The sequence below is a fragment of the Phoxinus phoxinus genome (genome assembly GCF_949152265.1).
Source record: "Phoxinus phoxinus genome assembly, chromosome: 7".
NCBI lineage: Eukaryota > Metazoa > Chordata > Actinopteri > Cypriniformes > Leuciscidae > Phoxinus > Phoxinus phoxinus.
The window spans coordinates 24,849,965-24,875,735 of record NC_136882.1 but is presented as its reverse complement, the minus strand read 5'-3'; the positions used below and the strand labels follow the sequence as shown (position 1 = coordinate 24,875,735).

Genomic DNA, 25,771 nt, shown 5'->3' with positions numbered 1-25,771 from the left:
AGGCGTTGTCATTTGTCAAAATTGGATGAGGTTGAACAGACAAAAAGTTGCGCTTACATCCGTGTGAAATGTAAGTGTCTGTTGTGAACGCATGCTCATGTTAGATCAAGTTCAATACTATACATATTAGGCAAGAAATGTCCTAAGCTTGTAACTCCCGTTTATATACTGTCTATGGTAACTCCTCCATTGGAACATGTTTTGCCTTATTGGATATGCCATGCACGTGATAACGCCGATAGCCATTAATTTATAAATACAAAATGAAGAGTTAAAATGTGTAAAATTTTATAAATGTACCTGTCCACGCCCATTTTAGTAATACAAATGTATACACTCTTATTTCTATTCTAATTTATATTCTATTCCCATGTCCGCACATAGTCTGTGGTGTCGTAAAAGTGTCGTAAAGTTGTGATTCCATAACACTCAACGTGCTGTCCTGTCCTTGTGAGAATGAAAACATAGTAGCAAGTAAGATAATACTAATGGTTTTATGCTTTTTGTTGGACAATTATTTCCAAAGACTTACAGAAACCTTGTTTGAAAATGTGCGGAAAATGTATGCATTCGAAAAAATATTAAAACGTAGCATAGGTGTTGGGAAAAGAAAGGGCTTGTGATGATAGCCTAACGTAACGTTACATTGAATATGCGCAATATTTATATGTAGCCTGCATGGTATGTTAATAAGATTGGACAACATTGCTATTAAATGCGATTAGGCTATGTAAAAATGTATGATTAATACATTTTGTCATTTTGTCTTGACAGTTTGGCCAGGTGAGCTAACTTAGAGAAGATGGCTTCGCGTTTTCTGAGATTATCTGTGTTTATTCAGAAGTACCGGACACCACTGCTCCTTGTCGGATGTGGCGGGGTCTTCTCTGCCAAATTTTTTTATCATGTTTTCCCAGATCATACGTACAGAAAACTGTACCAGGCCTGGTACAAAGGAAAACCTGCCAGCCTGTCAGAGAAGCTTGAGAACGTCTTTCAGGAGGTGCTGAAAGATTCTGCTGTCAGCTCCCCTAAAACCTTTAGTGCATTTGCCTCTTTCGGCTTTCTTCCGGTAGGGGCTGGTGTTCCATGGCTTCCCTCTGGAGCACAGATCGGCCTCCCAGCCAACTTCAACAGCACCACCGAGGAGCCAGCGGGCATCACCAATCGCACTATTCTCATCAATGGCAAAGAGCTGGAGTGGGACAGTGACTTGGGCATTGCTCTCAAAAACTCTCTGGTGTTCTCTCCAGAGGCGCAGAAATTTGCTATAGCCCGAGAAGTGGCCCGACTGGGGGCTGGGGGTCCCGTGTTCCACGCTGCAGTGGCTCCAGCATGTCTGGCTGGAGCTTGTATATATAGCGTAGCCCTCAAGCAGATCTTTGGGCTTCAGGCTGGGTCCATCATCTTCAGGGTCGGTGTTAATGTGGTTGCACTGGGTTTAGGAGTCGTGTCTTATTTCATGACTTCTGATGCTCTGACCCAGTGGTTAGACTACAGCTCGGACCACCGTGCGGCATGTTTGTCTAGCGATTATGCAAAGGGTGGCTTAGAGTTCTATGAGAAAATCTTGATACGGAACAAGACCCTGCGCTCTCTGATGGGCCCTAAAGGGCAAGAGATGTACACCCCCAGTGGAAACTTGTTTCCTGGGCACCTGCTGCAACTCAGACATACAACTTACACATCTAGACGGGATGGGATTTTAAATCTTTTGAAAAATGAGAAAGTATGAGCTGCCCAAATATATTTAAAAGCATATATGTTAATGATTAGCTCTTGGATTTGAATGAAAATCATACTGTGTTTGTAAATTAGATTGTATATGTTCAATGCGATTTAAATGTTACAACACACCACTGGATACCATTGTCTTCTCTTTCACATGAATAAACAAACTTATGTTTATGATGTTGTAGTTAACATCTGTCAAAGTTTCATGTTTTTTTATTAGTTTAAAGTATCAAGAGACACTATAGGCTACTGGCTGTATATATTATGTAAACAATATGCCTTTTTTTTAAGTCATCACACAATTACAAATGACACTGAGATTATTATTACAAAATTCCTATTTTTCCTTTTAATACTGTGTTTTAAATCTAAATGACCATGGAACATAGTATAGTTTTGGTCACATTTAAAAAAAAAAGTTTGCTGCTGGCACATGCCTACATAAAAACCTGAGTATGAGTGACAGTCAGTCAAACGATGGATGCCAAAAAATGTTTGAGAGGCAGGCAATCTTGCCGAAGCACACATTGGGTGTGGACATTTCCTAGTGTTTGCATACTAGATCACTTATTCTGTAATGATATTTCCAGTAGGTTTGGCTTTCCGCATTGTCAGCCCTTTTATGGCTCTCTGAACAGTGTTTTACTATACTATGTTCCATGAACATTTAGATTTAAAACAGTACTAAAAGGAAAAATAGGAATCTCAGTGTCATGTCATTGTGTGATGACTTAGGCAAATATATATGGCATATGAAAGCCTACATTTATTTTAAGGTGTCTTTGTTACACTGTAATTATACATAAGTAGCTACTGAGTAATATTAAGTAACATGCACTTACTATAGGGTTAGATTAGGATTTGGTTTAGGTTAGTGTTACTTTGTATGCATAATGTATAGGTTGCTGCACTTTAAATATGAACTATACATGTAAAGTATGTAACAGTTACACTGTAAAATAAAGTTTTACAAAGAACACAAGAGACTTAAAACAGGATAAAATCCGTACACGCAAAGACGTAACTGGGAGCTTTAGCGCGATTTGGCCACATGATGCCACTATTGTCCATACAAACTATCTATGCCTCGAATATTCGATCTTGGATGCCAAAAGAATCGTTGCACTAGACTTTTGTTAAGAGATGTTAGTGAGTCCACAATTAATGTTTGTCCCGCTATATCTGGATAAAACAAGCCTGTGTTTAAAAACAAGCTCTATCTGTCTGTCTAAATGGAAATCCCCCGCCTCTCCAGGTTGTGATTCCACCCCCGACCGCTAGTGGCGCTGCGGAGAGATGTCGCGCCATGTTACAATGTAACACTCGGCACTGCTTGCTGCTTCTGCGGCTCCTACAATGTAACAGCGCCGAGAACGGAGACACAACTGAAAAAAGTCAGCGATTCTGATGAGTCGACCTCCGGAGTGGGAAATGCGTTTTTATTCTCCTGCGAGACCCCTTCCTCCGCCCTAGTGGTCCGTTGACTGGATTGCAAAACGTCGTCGCTGACTGGCTTTACAGGATTGAGTTTGTGTGGATTATTGGAAGCGGAGGCTCGTTGAGTTGTGTGTGTGTGTGTGCTGGGCTGGAGTGGGTCAGTATGAGGCTGCTGCTACTGCTGCTCTGAGCGGGCTCTCCGCTCCTCTGCCTTGGGTCTCGAACGAAATCACATTTACTTATAAAACTGGACACCCCTGGAGCAGTTTATGACGGTAAGAATCGAAATGTCACTTTGATGTTACTGGGGAATGTCTTTACTAAAATGCTGCCTGCTTTCCTACTAAAACCAACAACAACAATAACAAAAAAACGAAACATTGGTATTTCTTGTAGCCTATCGTATCTTTTATAAAAGAAAATAATTACATAAGGAATAATTCTTTAGCATTGTATTTGTAAATGTTAGAAGGTTCAGCTGTTCAAGTAGCTTTTTCTTTAGCTGAAGACATTACAAGCAGGTTGGATTTTGTTGGAGCTTGTGGTGTATTTAACCAACACAATAGTGCTCAGATGGGAGATGAACATGATCATAAATTCTATTTGAGAGGATTATCCTTCTTTAACTTCTCTCATTGAGAGCCGAACACTGATGATCCCGGTCATCATTGGTGAAAACATTTGGTGATTTCGAAGTCAAAGATGTGTTTGTGTGGTCACACTTTTTTATCTATTTAATCAGAGTTATTTTATATGTCTACACGTCTACATGTGACGTCATCGTTTTTGACAGCGTTTATGACTAGGCGCATGCATGTGACTCGATCATTACGACGTCATATGGACAGGTGAAAACCAGTTGTTCAGAAATCTTAACCTCATGAAGGCACGTGTTTGTGTTTATATGTTTAAAAATTGTGGACATTGAGATGATTTGGAATGTGTCAAATCAACCTGAATTCACTTCTTGTGTGTGTGTGTGTGTGTGTGTGTGTGTGTGTGTGTGTGTGTGTGTGTGTGTGTATATGTATGTATGTATGTATGTATGTCTGTCTGTCTTCTTGACCAAAAATGTATGCACCTCTTGATGGAAATAGCCTACACGTTGTGAATGATGTTGTTTTCATGGTCAAGATCTTATATTGACAAATGCAAGAGTCCAGTGCTGTAAAGTCTACTCCAGCATATCCCAAAGACTTTCAAGGATTTTAAGGTCTGGACTCGGAGGTGCCAATTCATGTGTGAAAATTATTCTTCATGCTCCCTCCCAACCATTCTTTCACAATTTGAGCCTGATGAATCTTGACATTGTCATCATGGAATATGGCCATGATCTGTCTTCCTACATGGTTGTTTAAGAAATGAATATCTACACACTCCATCAATTAGGGTTAGAAGAACTGTTGCCAAACTTATAACATGCTAGAAACATAATAACCACTGCAGTAATGATCCAATCATAAGAGCATTTGCCTATTTAAATCCAAACAGTGAATTTTTTTGTTGTTGGCGTGTGTATATATACACACAAACGCACACACTCCTGGGCAAAAAAAAAAAGAAGGGCCGAGCCTAAAATGAATACACTAAGCTATTAATTGTCTTAACCACAAATTATTGCAAATGCACTACTTAAAAAGCCATTGCTGTCTCAGAAAAACATCAAAGACAGAATGAAGTTTTTGGCAGAATTTGGGAAGTTAGTGATGAATCACAATGAAACACGAGTTGCATGGTGATGCTCCAGAGCGGTGTCTTCGAACGTCTGGTTAGAATATAATAATAACTGCATCTCTCCCACAGTGAAGCATGGAGGAAGAGACTGTGTCATTGTGTGGGGAGCCTTTTTAGCTGCTAGTATTGGTGAGCTGCTTCACTGTGAAAACTCATTTAAAGCTTTAGAGTACAGGAGATGAATTCTTTGATGAATATAAAGTTAAAAAGGTTTATTTAAAGTTGAAAGTTACACGTTACTGCATGTACTTACTATAGTAATAACAGTAAAATATGCATAATTACAAGTAACTAACCCTAAACCAAACCCTAACATTAACTCTATAGTTAGTATTAGTAATGAGCATTACTCAGTATTTTCTTTGAGTAAGTACAATGTAACTACGTCACCTTAAAATAAAGCGTAACCAAAAATAATAGCATTAATTTGAAATAGAAATATTTTGTAAGTAGAGGTCACTTTTCTGTCACTTGGGATCAATTTAAGGCATCCTTTCTGAATAAAAGTGTTAATTTCTGAAAAGACCTAACCAAAAGATACTACCCCCATATGCAAAAGAGTATATATATATCTGAATGCTCATGAACATTACATCCCGTCGGGCTGAGTGGATGTTGTGCAGGAGCAGTCCGGATGGTTTGAGGGTGTCAGCTGTTAGGGGCGCGAGGGCTGCTGCAAGGGCCCTGGCAGGCATTTCTCTGCACCTGAGCCAAGGCCATGTGGGTTTTGAAGAGGGGGTAACAGGAGGCAGGTGTTCAGACAGTTGGAACTGGCAGCACCTGCCCATCTCAGTATTGGAAACCACATTGCCTGACCGAGCACATTGCAGTGTAAATTCTGACCTCCTGAGAGCCAACCCATGGCCAAGTGAAGCACTTTATTATGGAGATGTTTCATGGGATCTTAACACGATACTCTCTCAGACTGAGCTGATATTTCATTTCAAGCTGAAGGGTCTTCCTTTTTCACGGTTCTCTTGTTGTATTAATCACGGGGCTTCCTCATGGGCGTAGCATTTATTCGTTTAAATTTAGGTGTCACATGATCCTTCAGAAATCTTTCTAATATGCTGGTTTGAATAAACATTTCTTATTGTTAATATTGAAAACAGTTCTGCTCCTTAATTTTTTTTGGTGGAAACTGAAATATTTTCAGTATTATTTGATGAAATCTTAAAAAAACAGCATTTATTTACTTTAAATATATATATATATATATATATATATATATATATATATATATATATATATATATATATATATATATTAGCTTTCCAGCTTTAAGTGTAGAAGTCTTTACTGTCACTTTTGATAAGTGTTCCTACTTCTTACTGAATCAAAGTGTTAATTTCTTTGGAAAAACAAACAGCTAACAACCAGCTTATTGACCACAAAGTTTTAAACGATGGTGTACTCTCTCCAAGACAACACAAGGCTGATCAGCTGATCTGCGAGAGACTGTAACAGGCTTCTTTTCACCACCTATTGAGTATTTCAGTGTCTGACTCTCTTGATAATATTTGAAGCGCTGTTGTTTGTGGAAATTATTATGTGGTTTGGTGGTAGTTACTTAGTGCAAATCTTAAGAGAGCTTTGAATGGGCCATTGTTTAGAGCACCTCCACGTACACCAGGGGTTAAAGGGACTGAAAACATAATACAGAAAACACCCATCAGATTTAACTGGACAATCAGGAATTATCATTAGTTCATCTAAGCACTGCACCTTCTACTGCCAGGTCAAATATATTCATCTCAGATCTGATTCATAAAGAGATGAGCCTGCAGGAAATACAGGCTTGTTTTGACAGATTTTCTCTGCTTGTTCTTTCCAATGAAAACTTCCTGTCAGAGATGGTAGGAGATGAATGACTGGCCTCGGTATCATGAATAGAGAGTGTTCTGTCAGCGGTGTTGCGGTGACTGCTCATGTGACACTCAAACGGATCACCAGCCACACATCGCATGCGTTTCAGCAGATATGACAGACAGAAGCAAATCACAGCTGTGTGCAGCCCATCTGTCGCAGACTCAAAGGTGTTAACGGTACTTGTTATTGCAGTGTGTTGTTTTTGTGAGGGGGGATTTATTCAATAATTTCCGTTTTCCTGATGAAATGGCATGTTCTTTCAAATCCACATCATAGATTTTGTTAATTATAAATCTGTTTTGTTCCTCATGCTGTCACCAAACACGCGCTCGGCCCTGAGGAAATGAGTGTCACATTTTTTGTGGTTAGTGCTTCAAAATTGAAAGGAAAAGCTATCATGAGCTTCCTTTGTACTTGGAGATTTTTTCTTTTATCACTGTGCGGACAGGAAATAAAATTTCTTATTTTGAGACTAATTTGACATTTACACTAATTACCATTTAAATGTTTGGGGTAAGTAAGAATTTGTTTTTGAAAGAAATTAATACTTAAGCAAGGGTGCAGTAAATTGTCCAAAAGTGACAGTAAAAAAACCCATAATGTTACAAAATATTTCCATTTTAAATGAACGTTCTTTTGATCTTTCTATTTATCAAAAAATCCTGAAAAAAGTAAGCAGCAGAAGTTTTTTTTTTTTTAAAACATTGATGATAATAAGAAATGCTTGAGCACAAAATCAACACATTAAAAGGATTTCTGAAGGATCATGGGACTGAAGACTGGAGTAATGATGGTGAAAATCCTATAAGTAGTAGAAGTAGTGAGCAGTTTTTTTAACAGTATTTATTAACTTTTTTTTTAAAACAAAATGTTTATATTCATGTTAGTTAACAGATGTTTTAATAATGTTTTAGTAAATGTTGAGATTAACATTCATTTAACTAATATACTGTAGGTAACTAATGTTAACAAACAGAACATTATTTTAAAGTGTTACCAAAAAATCTTAGCCATACAATGTAGCATTAAGTTGAACTTGACCTTAAAAGAAATGAAACATCCAAAACAGAATAAGTATTAGTGTTATTAAAATGTCCCTTCTGCCCCAGAAGTTACACTTTATGATCAAACCTGTGGAGATTCCCTACTGCATTTCATTGGCTTCTCTTGCCTGTCTGCAACTAAACTCAGACAGACAAAAATAGACGACCTCCTTTTTTCCCTCCATTTTTAATGCAAGGCTCGTGACGCATCTCAAAGAGACAATGCGATGTTTAAGCATTAATGAGTAAAGTTCTTGTGTTTTGACGGAAAGAGGAAGAGTCGTTTGGAAAAATCCCACCGCACGGGAGTGTGTCTATATCTGTAGCCGACATCTGCATTAACCCTTTGATTACACAAGCCTGTTCCCTGTGTTTGGAACTTTGGACCTCTTGTGCATGAAAGATTTTCACAAGAAATTTACATTATGCTTGTGATGTGTGCACATATCTATTCAGTGACTGCCTTTTGCAAAATTATGAGAACAATTAAATTAAGTAATCTTGTAGATTAGGAATTTGTTCAAATAAGAAGAACCATAAGCTAAGACATACATTGGACCCTCTGTATTTTTGAATGACTGAGGCCCTATTTACAACTGGTATTAAGATGCATTTTAATCGATCGTAGCCTATCACAAGTAGACGAGGAAGACACATTCCCGTTTACACCTGGTGTTTTAATCCATCTCTTCCGTCCACCTGATTTCTTCGAGGGGAGGGCCTATGGTCGAGTAAATGGAAGGGCTTTTTTTAGATCTTTCGATCTAATGGACGAAACAAGCTTGCGAAATTTACACATAAACGCAACCGGAGACAGGAAAAACACAACACACTAGCAGCTTTCGTTTCTACTCTGACAGCCACAAGACGACGCTGAACGCTGTTAGTGCGTGTTAGAAATCAGGAATGGTGAGAGAACATTGTGCTTGGTACATTTTTTTTTTTTTTTTGTCTTAAATCCAAACTTAGCCTAGGTCTTCAGCCGAAGAAGTTTAAATCCAGTCTGGCTATCGTGCTTCCCATAATGTTTACGCATTAGGTCAGTAGGCTGTCTTTTCGTGGTTGTTGGAACATATTCGACCAGATGAGCGTCTACTACACTAAGAAAACAATCTGTCCGAATGCATTTTCGACTACCTCTGGAAGTGGTCGAAAGTGGACAAGCTCAAAACGTTTTAGACCCGGTTTACACCTTTAGCGTCGTCCACTTGTGATCCGATCGACCAAAACTCATCTTAATATCAGACAGGGCCTGAGTGGAAGGGCTTAACTAACTGTTAAAAGTTAATTAAGTGTTGGTTTATTGACCCTTTTTCATATAGGATGTTTGATGTGGTGTTTTACAAATCTGGAGTGAGTGGAAAATAATTTTAATTGCAGTGTTAGGAACTTTACTTTTTGGGGTTGAACTACTTTGTTAATTTGAACGTAGGAAACTGATTTCAGATGCTACTACCAGACATGCTGAAACTCTTAACAACTTTGCAGTTCAGAGAAGACCTGGTTTGATGGGTCCACTGCTTAGCTTTACATTTCACATTTTTCCAGTGTTGCTGCATTGGGATACTCAAACAAACAGAGCCCATAATGTTTACTCTTTGGGCAGGATATCAACCTACTAATGGCTTTACTTGTAACTGTCTCTGCATATTACATTTTAATTTAACCTCACGGAACAGACGCTGCATGCTTGGCCACATCAGCCGAGGTACCATGGCTTGTTGGACAAATTACCATTTTAATACCATGGTATTCTTGTTAAACCATGCAAACAATGTAAGTATTCCCACTAGATATGAATCGATAACTATTTAAAGCTTTATAGTTATTTTCATATTATGGTCATTAACCAATAAATGGCTTATGTTCAAATTCTGTACTACATACTTTTATAAAAACTAAAATCAATACTTTTAATTGTGGTACTTTTTAAATTGTGTAAATTAATTTAAATACCTTATGGGTATTTAATCCAATGTAAATGTAGCGATCACAACATTATAATGTACAGTATGAGATTTGCTAAAGATTACATTTTAACAGTTATTTAAAAGTGTTATTAAAGATTAACTTTTAAGTGAACATTAAATCACGGCAATGGTCATTTAATTGACGTGTGAATCTTTGCTTGGTTCACTAATCGATTTGATTAGCCTATGATTCAGAAGGTAAAAATTCTATTATAAAACAATATCACAATGACAATTATTTTATTATTAAAGGTTGTATCAGCGATTGTGGGTGATGTCACTTCTGTTTGTGTTTGAAGCGAGATCCCAAACAAACCAAGTTAGCTCGCCCCTCACTCCCGTTTCGTGCATCATGAAAAAAAAAAAACGATCATGCACGCGCATTTCTTAGCTAGAGCTACCCAAGTTTAGTCGAGCTTCGCTCATATTATTTCAAGAAGGATATTTTCACACACTGTTCACATCCAAACAAGTCAGCACTAGCAGCTAGTCACCTGTCCAGAAGAAACAGTGCAACCTCGTCGTCCGATTGAACAATAAATTTAAACTTTAATTTCTTTCCACCGTTCAAAAGCCTTCCCGATAACAATACGTGTCTTGGAATAAACACGATGGTATTCCCTCGCCCTAATCCTCCTCCTCATCCTCTTGGGCAATGTTTAATTTCTCTTGTTGATAGACGCTGGCTTCTTCTTCAGCTCCGACTTCGCGTGCAGCCGTCCCCGTGCACGAGCGCAAAAACTCACAACACCCAGCCCCTGTCGGTGATCGGTTGGAACAGTGTTTATTTTGGTTTTGAGTGGTTGGTGAAACCAATTGTTTTTGTGTGCAAATCTCAGAGCCTAGGCTGCACAGAGATGCGGTTTTTTTTGACAGCTTGCTTATGGGGCGGGCAGCTAGCGGATCGTTAGGAAAGATTAGATGAATGTGATCATTTATGTTTGGGCCTGAAATTGCTGATACAACCTTTAAAAATAATTATATGAATAATCATAATATAGTTTTTTAACTTTATAAAAAATAAGAACAAAGATGCAAATAACAAACAAAAGAAACATTAAATTAACAGTGCTTTATTTTTTTTTCCTTTTACATTTATGTAGAATGGGATTAAATAGAATACATTTTTTAACGAGAATTCACATAAAAAATAATACAGTAATTGAATAATCGAATACAAATTAATCACTGGAGTGTCGTGTATTAATTACAAATAAATTGATTATTTATTAAAGCTACAAGTTGTTCAGTCAAGTGAATGATTCCCTCTTCTATTTTAGTGTTTGATGAACATTAATGACACAGACAGACAGCAGGTTTATTATATTAAGACCCAATGCATGGATTTAATATAATGTTCCACATCAGACATATATATTTTTTATTTTTATTATATTTTTACAGTAAAACAGTACATTATGTAAGATAGGCCTATTTAATTACATTTTTAAAAAATCAATTATTTAGTTTTTGCAGCAATTCAGCATCACAGTGTATTGATAAACTATATTCAACAGGTTTATAATCTCAATGTTAAAATAGTGGAAATGAGCATGCACAATTAAATATTTAATATCTACCAATATATATTGTGCATCCTGCCACAGCACTTTTTTCATTGTTGTTCCTGACATTTACAAAAAAAAAGCTCTTTAGTATACACTAAAAGTCTTAATACCTAAAGTACTTTCCCTTAAAATTCCATACTGTCCAAGCTGTTTTTCGTTTCCCTCATCCACATTCAAACTGTTTTTGAAGCAGAGCGGTTGGAAAAATCACTCTTTTCCTTTTTTACTTCCTCCAGTCATTGCATTTGTGGTTGCTGTGCCAAATGTAGCCAGAGGCTGCAAACATGTCAAGTTCAGAGATTGACTGGGTCGTGCTTGTAAGATCTGGTTACACACTGACTCCCGTAGACCTAGTTTGAAAGTGTGTATGCTCACCTGAGTCAGGATGTACGCCCACATGCCAGAGAACACACTCGCAGCACATTGCGCTGTTTATGTGGGCTGCCATTGGCCATTCGCTGTAGAGGAAAGGTCTGTGTTTGTTCTCCCAAAATGAGTATTAAAATCTCCATTTATTGAGTATTAAGCTGTAAAATCAACTTTTTTGGAAATCCTTGGATCCATAAAACATTATATGACTGCCCACATTTATACCAGAATTAGATAGAATGTTAAAGAGGCTGAAGTATACCTTTAACTGTTAGTCGAATACTGTATTGTGGCAAGTTGCTAAGCAACTGTAATCAGGCTACAGTTAAGCTATTGGACTATATTGGCAGAAGAAGTGTTTATTAATTTAGGTAGCTTAATATTTCATGCTGGTTACAATAATTTTTTTTTTTTTAATTCAGCTTAAACTGCTTAACACTTTCCCTGCCAGCGTTTTTGTCATATAAATATTCTGAACCTGCTATAAAAAGAAAGAACAGACAAAAAAAAACAACAACATTTGATTCTAACTTTATTCTTTTTATCAACACACGAGTGTCTTAAAAAAGTTTCTTAATTTTTCAAAGACTACACTGTGCATAAGCTAATGAACAGAGTAACATGTGACTCTCATCTGTATCCTAAGCAAGATGAATGGAAGGAGATGCGACATGGGGATTTCCAACATACAACACATCCCTGCAAAGGGCTCAAGATGACCGTGTAGTACACACAGCATCTATCGATCTGGACTTCCCTCATCTCTGGGGACGTATAATGAATACAGAACATTTGAGTTGAGCTAGTTGCAGTCTCCATTACTAAAGTGCTCAAGACTCTTCTACCATCTTCAGCCCAGGGGAGGCTTTCTTCCCTCTAATGAAGTGAGGCAGATTTGTTTACAGGATATTGATTGCTGTGGTAGTCGTCTTTTTATTCAAGTAGCTTTGTGTTCCTGGTGAGTGGTTGTGTCTCGGCGGAGAGGCCGGATGCAGGAGTGGAAACATGCAGGGTCCGTGTGTCCAGAAACTGACAGCGTCATTAGAGTGGACAAACTCTCAGCAGTTAAACCTGCTACTGTAAGCAGTGCAGAATTGACTGGAATGTGCAGCTTTAATCAAAAAATGTTTGAGTCTTGGCTCAGGGGAACCAATAAGCTTGTTAGTGTAGCCTTTCGCCATGCCTTGCAATATTTTGTACCTGAGAATGCACTCAAAAACAATTTGGTGTAAGCTTCTAATAAATGTGAAAGTGAGTAATTTTACCTGATTTTTACCTGCCCACTATTCACATCCTCCAATGAAAACAACATTTAAAGGGGAACTTTGTCATTTTTTTATGTTAAAATACTTGTTCTCTTTCAGTATAATGTACAGAGACTACGAAATAATAATTTGTAGGTTGATTTCCAGAAAATTTCAACTTCTGGCTCAGTATTTTTGTGAATGATATTATAGCGTTATTTAAATTAGGGATGCACCAAAATTTCGGCTTTTTGTTTTGTTACTTTTAATATTAAGCTAAGTCTCAAATTCTGTCGATTTTATTAATTCAAATAATATATGTTGTTTTGGCGCACTTTAAAACAGTTCCAACAAGCGCACATGAACTGATCATCTTTACTACAGCATGAAATGAACATGGATGAACACTAGAATGTTGAACAACTTACTGAACTGTATCATCATGTAATCGCTCAATCAGTGTTTCAAGAGACGTCAATAAAACAGCTTGTAGGCTATACGAAGTCACTTAACCTTACATTTACCTCAATGAGAGAGAGAGACATTTTGCTAAATATGTGCACTGTATTACAAATTCATTATATTACTTAACCTGTTAGTGAGGTCTTCATTATTTAATGTATGATTGAATAAATCTGTCATGAAAACAACAAGTTATTACAGTTTTTGATTTGAATGTTTATATTTCACCAACAAACTGGAATAGAAACAATTATGTTATTAAAAAGTGCCTTGTGTTCAATTTAAATGTTTGTTTTAGCTATAGTATTTAAGTGTTGATTATTAAAAAAGTTTGATTTAATTAATTACTAATGTATTATTTATTTTCGGTTTTGGTTTTCGGCCAAGTGCATCCAGAATTTTTGGTTTTGGCCCAGAATTTTCATTTCGGTGCATCTCTAAAGAAAGAAAGTTATTATAAAGTGATATAGTAATGCCATATATGAAACAAAAACGACATCACTTTTTGAGACATCTTTATTAATGCTTCTATGGCATTGGCATAGATTGAGTATTTTTAAGTTACATGAATGTGAATGGCGGGTTTGGTGCTCAAGATTTTTTTTTTTCTCGCATTTTTACTGAAAAGTATGAATTAACTTTTTTTGTTTTGTAACTCTTTAAAACAGAATGGTTGTATATGAGTCAAAATCTGCTAAAGGGTAATAATGGAATAACAGTTTTAAAAAGTGATTTTTCACTGTTATTTACAACAGGTTATTCATCAATGTCTGTCAAAATATAACGTGCACAATACATGGTAATATTTTACCATGTTAAAACAGGGGTCCAGGCCAGCGGGTCTATACATTTCCTGGAAAGCCCACACTACCGGATGCTTGGAATGTGTTATTGCTTTACGAAAAGAGGGAGAATATTGCAGCATGATCATCTTCAACTTATTGTCTGTCAGAGACGATAACGTGCATAATGCAAAACGCAAATGAGTATAAATGTTCACTCACTGAAATTACTTAAATCGTAATGATCAGGGAACTGAGTGAAATACTTCACACTGCATCCTAAAGAGAATAAATGCCAACCCAATTGAAAAACGTCGCCATGTTAGTGACATCGTTCAAAGTGGGGTTTTTTTACACATTTTTTTATGCACAAACTATGCATTCTGATTCTGACATTCCTGATTTTAATGTTTTTTTTTTTTAATACTTTTTTTCATTATTTTTGCAATAGATGACCTGTTAAATGAGTGATCTTGAGATGATTCCCTGTATTTTTCCAATTTGACTGTCATATGCTGATGTAATATATTTAATAAACTTGATTTTTAAGGCAATTAAGTTTGATTAAATGTTTCATTTTCCAATAAAAGATGTGATTTGTTGCATTGAATTACCCCTCGGCAGTTTTGGACTCATATACCGGTATATTATTTTGCATTGAGGTTGTACAATTGAATGCAGGGACCTCAAAACATAATTTCACATCAAAAATGAAATTGGCTTAGGGAATGAAATAAATGGAATGAAAAACAGCCAATCATAGTATAAATAATTTGCATAATAGGTTTTGTGTTTTGGTGAATTAATCTGTTGGTATATTATAGACCCTCGTTAGTTTGTTTGCGTGTCAGAGACTTGCACCGGTGCAGCCAAATGATTTTTCACTTTCATATGCTGTAATTTGCGAGTTAAATCCTTGTTCTGTTGAGCCGAGTTATGCTGAATGTAATGGAAGCCTATTCAAGCACGCTCATGTGGTTAGGTGACGTCCCCCGAGGGAACAACCATATAAAGGTTAGCTTGCATAGGAGGATCGAGCTACACTGAGGACACCTGGGCTGTGTAGATGCTGCATGCTTACTGACCTTTACGCTCAGGTTGTGTGCTTTGAATGCATTAAAGCTGATGTTTTTGGAAGACCGTAGTAAACCATTAAGGGGAATTTTTGTTACACCTTTATAAGTCCCTCTGCTTGTTCGGCATTATGAAACAATAAGAACATTGCTCTTAGAATCTGTCTTGAGTTTGTAAACTGTATCTGTCTTCAGTAGTTTGCCCTTTTACTCCTGTTTTTTATTTGTATTATTGACTTCCAGTAGTGCACATGCAAGCTGCTTCATTCAAATGCAATACTCTATAATGAAATCATTAATAAACCTGTGAACAACAGAATCCTATATTAATAATTGTCTGCAAAGGGCAGTTTCTCTCTAGATTTGTTTTAAATAGAGAGGCAGCAGGCAGGTGAGGTACCTTATCATCAGCAAGATTATTTCCGACATTTTTCATTATAACTGTGCAAGACTCATGCAAGGTGCACTCATTCTTAATGGTCTGTTAGGCTAAAATATATGCGTCCTCATGCCGTTCTAGACTGTCTAGCATTTTCACAAAATGATGGTCATCTGTTGTTAGTTCATAAGGCATTAATTTGACTTTATCTCTCTTGCTCATGTGACATGCACAAATGCCCTTCAAAACTAGGAATTGTTATTGGGTTATTGTATGTATTTTATTTTAGATGCTTATTATATCATCTAAATGCTTTATTATATTGTTTCTCTTTTTTCCACAAAAAAACCTTTGAGCTTGAATGCCCAGAAATCCCTGTGAGGTGAGGTACCTTAAAGGTCAGAGATATTTCTCTGTGACCTTTGCATGACTGTAGATCTATGAATGAACATGAGAGGGGTCCAGAAGTCTCTGTGGATCTGTGGATGGCCTGCTGGTTATGACCCGTGGACATGTCAGAATGCTGAAGTGAAAGCGCTTCCACATGGCTGATCTTACACACAAACTGCTCTACTGCTCTATTCACCTGATAGAGCACAACAGATTTCCCAAGACAATCTGAGAAATGTGAGGGGGAAAAATAGATTGATAATTGAATCTCTTAAAAGTTCAAGTTAAATCTAAGTTTTGCCATAATCAGGCTCTTGCTGGCGTTCTCAGCGGCGTCAAAATAAAGGTCTGCCGTGCCGGCAAAATTAAAGTCGCAACAATAAAAGGCCAATTTATATTTCTGCGTCAGGTGCGCGCAGTAGGTACGGCGTAGCATACGCATAGACGTGTACCATATTACGCCGTACCCTTCGCCGTACCCTGACGTGCACCTCTCCAAAAATGTAACAACGCGTCAATTCTACGCGGACGCAAGCGCTGTGATTGGTCTGCTAGAACCCCTCCCTCGGGTTTCACACGCTCACTCTGCATGTGTAATTGCGCGTCAACGCGGACAACGACGCAGAAGTATAAATGAAAACCAACGCGTGGTCTATTGCGTAGAGGCTCCGGCGTAGGTCCGACGCAGAAGTATAAATTGGCCTTAAGCGTGGCTTACATCACTTCAGAGTTCCTACTGGCGGTGCAAATGCAACCAGGAAAATGTTCCTCAGGGGACCATTAGTTCTCGGGGAACCACGTGGCTAGTTCCTAGAACTACCTGGTGCGAAAGCCCCAATTTTTAAAAATATGTCAGTGCCATTGTTTTCTCTCAAGATGCAGACCAGTAATGTTTTTCTCAAGGCATGTTTATAAAAACTACTTAAATGTCCTAATTGAACTAAGTCCTAATCCTGGCTTTATCTAAAACCTGTCTATGAAACCGGGCTATTGTATGGTGGAGAAAATGCTTACTACAAATAAAGCTCTTTGACTTTCTGATTAGCCTACGCTTTGTTAGCCACTTGACAAAATAGTGTTTCATGTTTCATGTTACTTGTTACAAACATGTTACTTGAGAGAGATTAAAATTCTAACCGTGTTAAGCTGTTTAACAATGATTTGTTTTCTGACAATAAATGTATCCAAACTCACCTGTTGCTCACCTGTCTAATAAAACACATATTGCATTAAATAATATTTGGTGTTTCCATGGTTGAAGTAAAATCAAAGAAATCGAGGGTAACAGGGATATGACATCATCGACAGGCAACACAATGACAAGGAAGGGCCGTTACACGGGTTAAAATAGTTGATTTCTTTGGGTTTAAACATTGTTTGGAACATTTGGGATTATGTAGTACACAGGTCAACAAAACATAAAACATTGTTATTATGGTTTATTGATATTTTAATCCAAATACTTGCATATTGTGCCTTTTAATTTGGGAAAAATTTGAGTATTTTACTATGTAAAGGCCAATTTAGGTCAATTGAAAGTTGAATGGTCTCGTGAACTTTAAGAGAAACCTGAATCAATAGTTTTCAATTTGATTGTATCAAATGTATTTCTGTGTATGTGAATAGCGATACCTCTTCTTTGAGTCCATCCTTTAGCCTATGTCCCCATTTACTGTTACTTTTAGCAGGAAAGCTGCATAAGAACCCCTAAGGAAATAGATATATTTAGGCACAATGTAGGCTGTACATAAAAATATCCGTTTGTCATGTGTGCATTTAAGTTTGAGTCTGAATCAGCCTTGAAAATGCTGTGATCTAGTTCAACCAGTACAACATATTCTATGCTGTAATTGTATATTTATAGTAATAATTATACCTGTTTTTAAATGAATTACTAACCCAACCTGATAAAAATGTTATGTTATGCTGGAATTGCGCAAGCTTAAGCAGATCTCTTTTTGTTGCAGACTCTGGTTGGACCGTGATGACCACACGCTTCCGGTTGCCTGCAGGCAGATCCTACAATGTCCGGGCGACGGAGCTGGCACGTGACAGGCAGCGCACCGAGGTGGTCTGCAACGTTCTTCTTTTGGATAACACTGTCCAGCCTTTTAAAGTCAATGTAAGTAATGTGAATGATTTAATTTACTTATGGTCAAATCATGAATGAACTAATGATGTGGTCAAGTCTAACTTCGCTGTTTTTCAAGCCACTTTGTATTGTTACAATGTCAGCAGCGGTATATGTAAATTAACAATGTTTACTCGTTCTCCGTGTTGCCTGAACCGAGAAATTGTTGATTGTTGGCGTGACAAAATGTCACTTTCTTTAAAAAAAATGTCCCTCACCATTTGGCATAAAACAATGTATCCGTAGTTAGTCATCCAGTTTGAAATGTTGACTACAATATGCAGGTTTTTCAGATTTTCCATTGTGGCGTTCTCTCCGTATTTACGGTTCTTTGCAACCTTTAGCCACTGCCTACAATATGTCGGATCCTTCACTAGAGACCGAAAGTAACTCTCTCCCGCTAAATATTTATTCTTGAATGCTTTACTGCACCCGGGAACAATATGACTAAACACAATTATGACTAAAGGTTTGCCAAGAAGTATTTCCTACTAAAGAAAGGCGATATTTGACTCTAGTAAGCTAATTCCAAGCAGGCTGGTGAGAGTGGGCATGGACAGTGCATTATGGGTGTTTTCCTACCTATTTAACAAAAGGGAAGACAACAGCCTTTTTTCTGTTTTCCCTCACAGATTAAAAAAATTAATAAGTAATCACCTTTCTACTGTATAGGCAGATAACTTTTAATGAAAGCCCATTTAGCAAGCAGTGAAGTACCCCTTTAAGAAATATATATTGTAACTGCATTTTTACATTTTCTAAAGAAAATGTGAGTGGTGTTGCTATGTGGTTGCTGGGGTGAATGCGATTTCAACAAGTAGAACATGTTTCTGGATCAACATCCTTGTTGATCATGGAATAACATTCCAATCAACCAATTCGATCTCAGAATTAGGTTTACATTGGGGTTAGGTTTAGGGGAAGGGATATGGTTAGGACTATGTTTTTTGACATGAGTATTGTTCTAAGAAAAACAAAAGATGTTGATCCAGAGACATATCAAGGAACAATCAAGGTAACCCTAGGGGGTTCTGGGTAGTTGATAGATAATTTCTAGATGCTTCCTTGTAGGGTGTTCTGGATGGAATCCATGTACGTCCAAGTATCTATGATATTGTGGTCTTTATGGCTTGTGTCCCTCTTTCCATGTTAGCCAGTTGTGTATTCTCACCCATTTCATCATCCCTCAGACGAGTCAAAAGTTATAGCTTGGCTCTCTACAACAAGCTGTTCAATTTGAGACATGATTCATGTCTGTAACATGGTAACAAGACCAGTTTCACACTGATGTTTAATACATGTAGCTTTTTTTTTTTTCAAATCCCTAATCATGTTTATGATAAATAATAATAGTGATGCATGCTTTAGCCAACACAAATTTCAATTATATCCTTGTCAAACACCAGTAATTAGGGATGTTCATTTCGTTTTTTGTCCCTAACTGAAAACCGAAACTCATTAACCTTTAACTGACAAGATTATGTTCAATTAGAGTTAAATTGAATTATAATGGATAAGAGTCTGTGAACCATTAAAAATAACAACATTTGTTTTCCAGGGGTTTCATTTTACATGTGCAAATAGCAGAATAAACAACAGAACATGAGGATTCACACATCGTCACATCACGTACCTGCAGCGCTTGTGTGAACGAAGAAAAACAGAATAAAGTCATATAGGCTTTATTTTCAGTGTACACAAATAAAAGTCAACCCTTTATAGTTTCGAATTGTGTCTTCTATATGACCCAATGAATGGAATATTTTATGTTACCTCGTGTACACACACACAACATATCAGTTCTAGCAATGCTAACTTGACATTGCAGCTTGTTCATTATCAAAATAAAATAGTTAACCAAACATAAAGTTACACAGCTCAATTGAAATAGTCCATTGTACAATCTGTGCCGTTCAGCATAACCACCGCCCCAATGGTGCTATGTCAAGCACATTTTTGCACATATGAGGGATGATATTTTGCGTCGATACTGGAACGCAAGTGAAGAACAAAGCCTATACATAATAAATAATAGTTCAGTGTCCAAATACATTGTGAATATGGAAAATTTTGATTTGTGCCTATTGAGAGAGTGGTATGGCTAAGTGAGCTCAATACGGGTTTCTGTTACAGTTTCACTTTAAATTAATTTGTTTTGGCTTGACATTTATATAGCTACTTTTATTTTTTCATTCTTCTTAATATCATTAAATCTAAAGGATTTGTTGTGGAGTGAGGGGAACTAAAATAGCTTATAGCTATGTTTATAGCGTTTGTAATGTTTTTTAACATTTCGCTTTATTTACCAGTATTTTACGTTATTTATGAAAATGATAATAAAATACGCAAATAATATGCGACTTATCTGTTTTGTTCTCTCAAAAACTCAACTTTATATGTGTAGCGTGTTTTTTAACCATGCAGCAAACGTTTTAAAATATCTTGACTTTTTTTATTACTTAAATTACTTTTTAAACTATCGGTCTAATTGGTCAAAGTTGTTACTGTCAGTTAACGGTTAAACAAGTGAATCATGAGCATCCGTATTAGTGATATTGTTAATATCACTAACACTATACCGTAGAAATGGTTGGGCTAAGAAAATAAAATAAATAAATTAGTAATTTTATTCAGCAAGGATGCATCAAATAAGTGAAAGAAGAATCAAAGAATCCTGAAAAAAAAGTATTATACCATTTCTACAAAATATTAACTGTTTTCAACAGTGATAATAATAAGCACCCAATCAGCATATTAAAATGATTTCTGGAGGATCATGTGACACTGAAGACTAATAATACCGGTAATTAAAATTCAGCTGGGCCTCACAGGAATAAATTATTTTAAAATATATTCAATTAGAAAGTTATTTTAAATTTTAATAATATTTCACAGTATTGCATTGCTTACTGATTTTTTTTTTTTAAATCAAATAAATTCAGCTTTGGTGAGCATAAGAGACTTCTTTCAAAAACATTTAAAAAAATCTTACTAACCCCAAACCTATTAATGGTAGTGTAATAAATAGCTAGAATTTCCACCGAACTTCATTAATCATAAACAAATTTATGATTGTATGTGAATGCCTGATCTGTAGAACATTATGCAGTGTTTAAGGTCTTATAAATATAACTTATTATAAAGTGTTTCCTTTTTTTCCTATATGAACCCCAAATCATATGCATATTTGTTTTAAATTTGTCGTCTGTGAGTTTTTCCAGGCATAATGGTCTGCAACATCTATTCTACATCATGCTCGTCTTCTAGCTGTAGTGTGTAATTCTGTTTATAGAAGGATGCATGCTTGACATTCCAGCAGGATGAAAAGTAGCTTCAGGGTTCCAGAGATTCATGTAGATACTTGCACCTGCAATATAAAGCTACCACGACACACCCCACACACGCGACAAGCAAAGGCACAAATCCTCAGCTCTTTCATTTGTTGGTCTTATTGCAAAACCCTTGTGTTTGTTCATCCTTGTCCACAGTGTTGTGCAAAGTGTTGTATATAAAAGGGTCCTTACGGAGAACAGTTATGTCCTGACTTGAAATAAGGGCCTGTGCCAAAATTGAATTAAATGTTGCTCAGGTTACAAAAGGTTATTCAGGTTTACCCCAGTGGTTTCCCGTCAGTTACACTGTCCAAGGATTTCCTGTGAATCAGGAGGTATTTCCATATTTGAATTGGAGCAAGCAATAAACAATAAACCTATAGGCTAAACATCACATGACTCTCACTTTAAACAGCTGCTGATCTGTTAGATGAATCAAGGCATTCTTACTTAGAAGTTGTCTGTCATGCTGCTCTTTGATTTGTAACCAACATTTCCTGGAAAGCCAGTCCTCATGTAACAGCCCCATTGATCAAATTTACTCACTCGCTCTCTGGTCTGTAGTTTTTTTGTGCCAGGCCTCTTTATGACCTAGATAGTCTGGCAGCACAGTGGGTCCTTGATGAGTATAAGGCGCACATGGAACGGAAGCACAGGGTCTAATGGAAGGAGAGAAGGAGGACCAGAGGCAAATAATCAGGAGGGGGCGAGGTGTTATTTGCAGGAAGGCTTTTATTTGTGTTACAGAAGTTGATGTTGTTGATGTTACGGAGGGGCCATCATAAATATGTTTCATCTGTGTGTTTGTAGAGGTGCTTGTTACGTCTGGAATGCTGAGAAGAAGCCGAAAGTTTGTAAATATTAGAATTGTTTGCTGCCTTGTAGCGTCTCTCTTAAAGGATTAGTTGACTTTTAAAATGAAAATTCTGTCATCATATACTCACCCTTAAGTTGTTTCAAACCTGTATGAATTTCTTTCCTCTGCTGAACACAAAGGAAGATATTTAGAAGAATGTCAGTAACCAGACAGTTTTTGGTTCCCACTGACTTCCATAGTAGGAAAAAATATATACTATGGAAGTCAATGGGAACCAAAAACTGTCTGGTTACTGACATTCTTCTAAATATCTTCCTTTGTGTTCAGCAGAGGAAAGAAATTCATACAGGTTTGAAACAACTTAAGGGTGAGTAAATGATGACAGAATTTTCACTTTAAAAGTGAACTAATCCTTTAATGTGAATGTCTAGGTTCTAATAGATTTTGTCCGTTTGATCTTGATTTTCTTATCAGTGGTGTTTGCGAAGGCAGGTGACATCATATTGCACATACTGGGGTTAGGGGTCTATTCAAATCCCTGACCCTAAGCATTATCCTTTGCTGCAAGACATGGATGGTACCTCAAATTGTGTGGATTTAATTTATTTTCAATGAGGGATGGCAACAGAGACCTTTGGATTAGCGATACAATTTAAAGGAGAAGCAACACCGGTGATTAACAATATGTTCCAATTGCGCATTCGGACCATTAGTTTAGATTTTTAACCATTCTTGTCAAAAAAATAAAAAATAATTATATAAAAAAATATTGATATTGATGACCAAAACTATACTAATTGACATTTTGACAATTTTATGTGTATTTGACCATTCAAGTGCAATAAGCCACGAAAGAGAATTGAATTTGGGATCGCATGCTGTCTAAGAGCCAGCTTTTTGAGCGCAGTATGTAAAATGTAGCAACCCAATAGGGCCAATGATGGTTCCATCAGCTGGACCGGAACCCTCTCCTTCTGGCTCTGGTCTGGATTAGCGGGCCATCCTTGTTGTTTAGCTCTAGACACATTTAACATCACAATTGGCCTTAGTGACATTAGCTTAGAAGGATATTTGTTTCAGAAGCTCAAGCTGAGCTATTTTGATGAAACGTTATGACAATTGCTTGTTTCCTTTAAAACAACATGCTCTAATGAATCTTGCCCAATAACCCCAGGAACGTGCATTGAGAAATCAATTTCATGCGGGCTATAATTGTGGCTTAAGGGTCCAAATACTTTGTGGGCCTCCTGTGCAGTGCCAATCTTCCCTTAGTATCAAAACACAGACCTCCAAGCTATTTGCTGCCTGTTCCTTTGGACTGACTGTCTTCAAAACACTCATAGGTTTCCTCAAGACCTCTGATATCTGGACAAGCTGGCGCAAGTCTGCTCGCATTTCTGTCATACCGCACTCCTCTCCTTTAAATTCAGCATTAAATATACATTTACAGTATTTTCTAAATGTATGTTATTGATATCATTGTGAACAATTCATCCGTGCATGTCACAATTAAAAAAGAAAATTGTTGTTGACCTTATTAAGATGAATCAAGATGTCAAAAACTTGATCTTCCGGTAAAACTATTTCTCTCTGGTGACATATGCTAGACTTTTCCAGTCATTTAGTCCGTTTGAAGCCCAACATTTTCTCACCATTAACTGTAAGCTCACATTCAGCAGTTCTGCCTCCACCCAATCAACAACTGATGGAGAAAACCAAGTCCTTATTTGTTTTTTAATTAATTTACTAAATAAAAAACAAATCAAAATCCACACATTGATTGGAAATACCGCACTTAGATCCCATTTCCAGTTCTGACCGTTACTTTAGACTTCTGTTGAAAACGCACACTCGAAAAGCCACGAGGTCTGAGACCACATCAAGACACTTTTATTTAGTTTGTAAATCTACACAAAAGTGCTGAGGGCAGAGGAAGGAAACACAAGGTTCCAAAAATCCGGGAACTTTGTTCATATCTTCATCCTAAAAAAAACGTTTAGAAGAATCAAAGCCCATATAAACACTTCCTGTTTTGGGTAAACCTAAAATTTTCCCAGGGTTTATTTAAGGTATACAGAGGCTATAAGACCTATTTGTGACCTATTTGTTACTTAACCTGCTGTGAAGCTGCCTTGAAACAATCTGTATTGTATAAAGCATTATGTAAATATAGGTGATGTGACCTGACTATTTGTTATTTATGTCGGCTCTCATGCTGATATAAAAGAAATGTATGAATGCGCTTGAGTTACTTAATAATATTATGTGATGTCTAAATAACAATAACAACAAATAATTTGTCTGGTGTGTTTTATGGAGTGTGTACAGTATGATCTGTAAATTGAAGATCTTTTATATGTATCATTTTATTTCATTTAAATTGTTTCCATGTGACTTGTACATTCTATTTGCGCTCCATATTTCTGTATTTTCTTGCACGTTTTGCAGCTCTGCAGAGGCGTTAGATTGTCCATATTCTCTCAGCTGGCCTGTCAATCGTTCTGCTGATGTGACTGTTGCCATATTTTGTTTATTGAGCAACACAGCGTGGATGTGGTTTGAACTGTCTGTCTGTGTTTCTCAGAAGGCACAGAATATGCTGTCTTGACATTTCCAGGACCATTTAAATGGATAAAACAGGAAATAAAAGTGCTGCTAATGCCTCAGCTTTGCTATCAGGATGCTGTAACGGATCTGACAGCCAATAAAAATGGTTTATTACGTCTGACTGTTTCTAACCACCCAAGTGGCTTGGACTTTACTGGAAATATGGGTATACTTCTGGTTTTACTTTTACTTTGGCTGATGTCAGCCAAAAATATGCACATGATTGTTGTGACAAATGCAAAGTTTAATGAGGCTCTGATCCCATTTTGCTTTTAGTCCGCATCCACACTTATAATTTTATGCTCTAGGTTCCTCTAGGTCCTGTTGTCAAATATGTACAACAAATTAAAAAGTGAAGTAATCAGGATATAAATGTTATTGTATAATAATATTGAAGACCGTATAATTCGGAAGATGATGATTGTATTTAATACAATTAAATGGTTCTAATTGAAATATTTAATATAAAATGTATTCTTAAAACTTGCATTTTCCCCTCTATCTCTGTGTGTGCGCATGCTATATAGAAGCACGATCAAGGAGAGATCCTACTGGATGCTGTCTTCAAGCTCCTGGAGCTGACCGAGAGAGACTATTTTGGGTTGCACCTGGCCGACGAGTCCTCTGATAGCCCGGTGAGTTCAAAGGTCAAGCTCAATGATGTGCCAGACTCCAGCCGGTCTGGGATTTGCTTGGAGCTTTTTAAGCTCAACTGTGTGAATGGCCAGTATTCCTTATATAGTTTCACATTTAGGAATGTAGGACACACAACGGTTCAGGTTTAAAGATCCTATTAAGCATCTCTCCCTTTCGGGTGGCCCAACTCAATA

General features: G+C 36.9%; 2 protein-coding genes across 2 annotated transcripts in view; both read left to right on the top strand.

Annotated features, from left to right (window-relative positions):
* The first annotated feature begins 382 nt into the window (after positions 1-382).
* On the top strand, positions 383-2,705 carry tmem177 (transmembrane protein 177). The gene is made up of 2 exons (XM_079617936.1): positions 383-474; positions 775-2,705. Exon 2 carries the CDS (start codon positions 803-805, stop codon positions 1,733-1,735), a length of 933 nt encoding a protein of 310 aa, XP_079474062.1. The 5' UTR covers positions 383-474; positions 775-802; the 3' UTR covers positions 1,736-2,705.
* Positions 2,706-3,040: 335 nt separating this feature from the next.
* Positions 3,041-25,771, top strand: part of ptpn4a (protein tyrosine phosphatase non-receptor type 4a) — a 52,390-nt gene continuing 29,659 nt past the window's right edge. Inside the window, exons 1-3 of the mRNA XM_079619385.1 lie at positions 3,041-3,446; positions 18,022-18,176; positions 25,469-25,576. Of these exons, the coding sequence (XP_079475511.1) occupies positions 18,039-18,176; positions 25,469-25,576 (246 nt within the window). The 5' untranslated portion in view covers positions 3,041-3,446; positions 18,022-18,038. The remainder of the gene's footprint in view (positions 3,447-18,021; positions 18,177-25,468; positions 25,577-25,771) is intronic.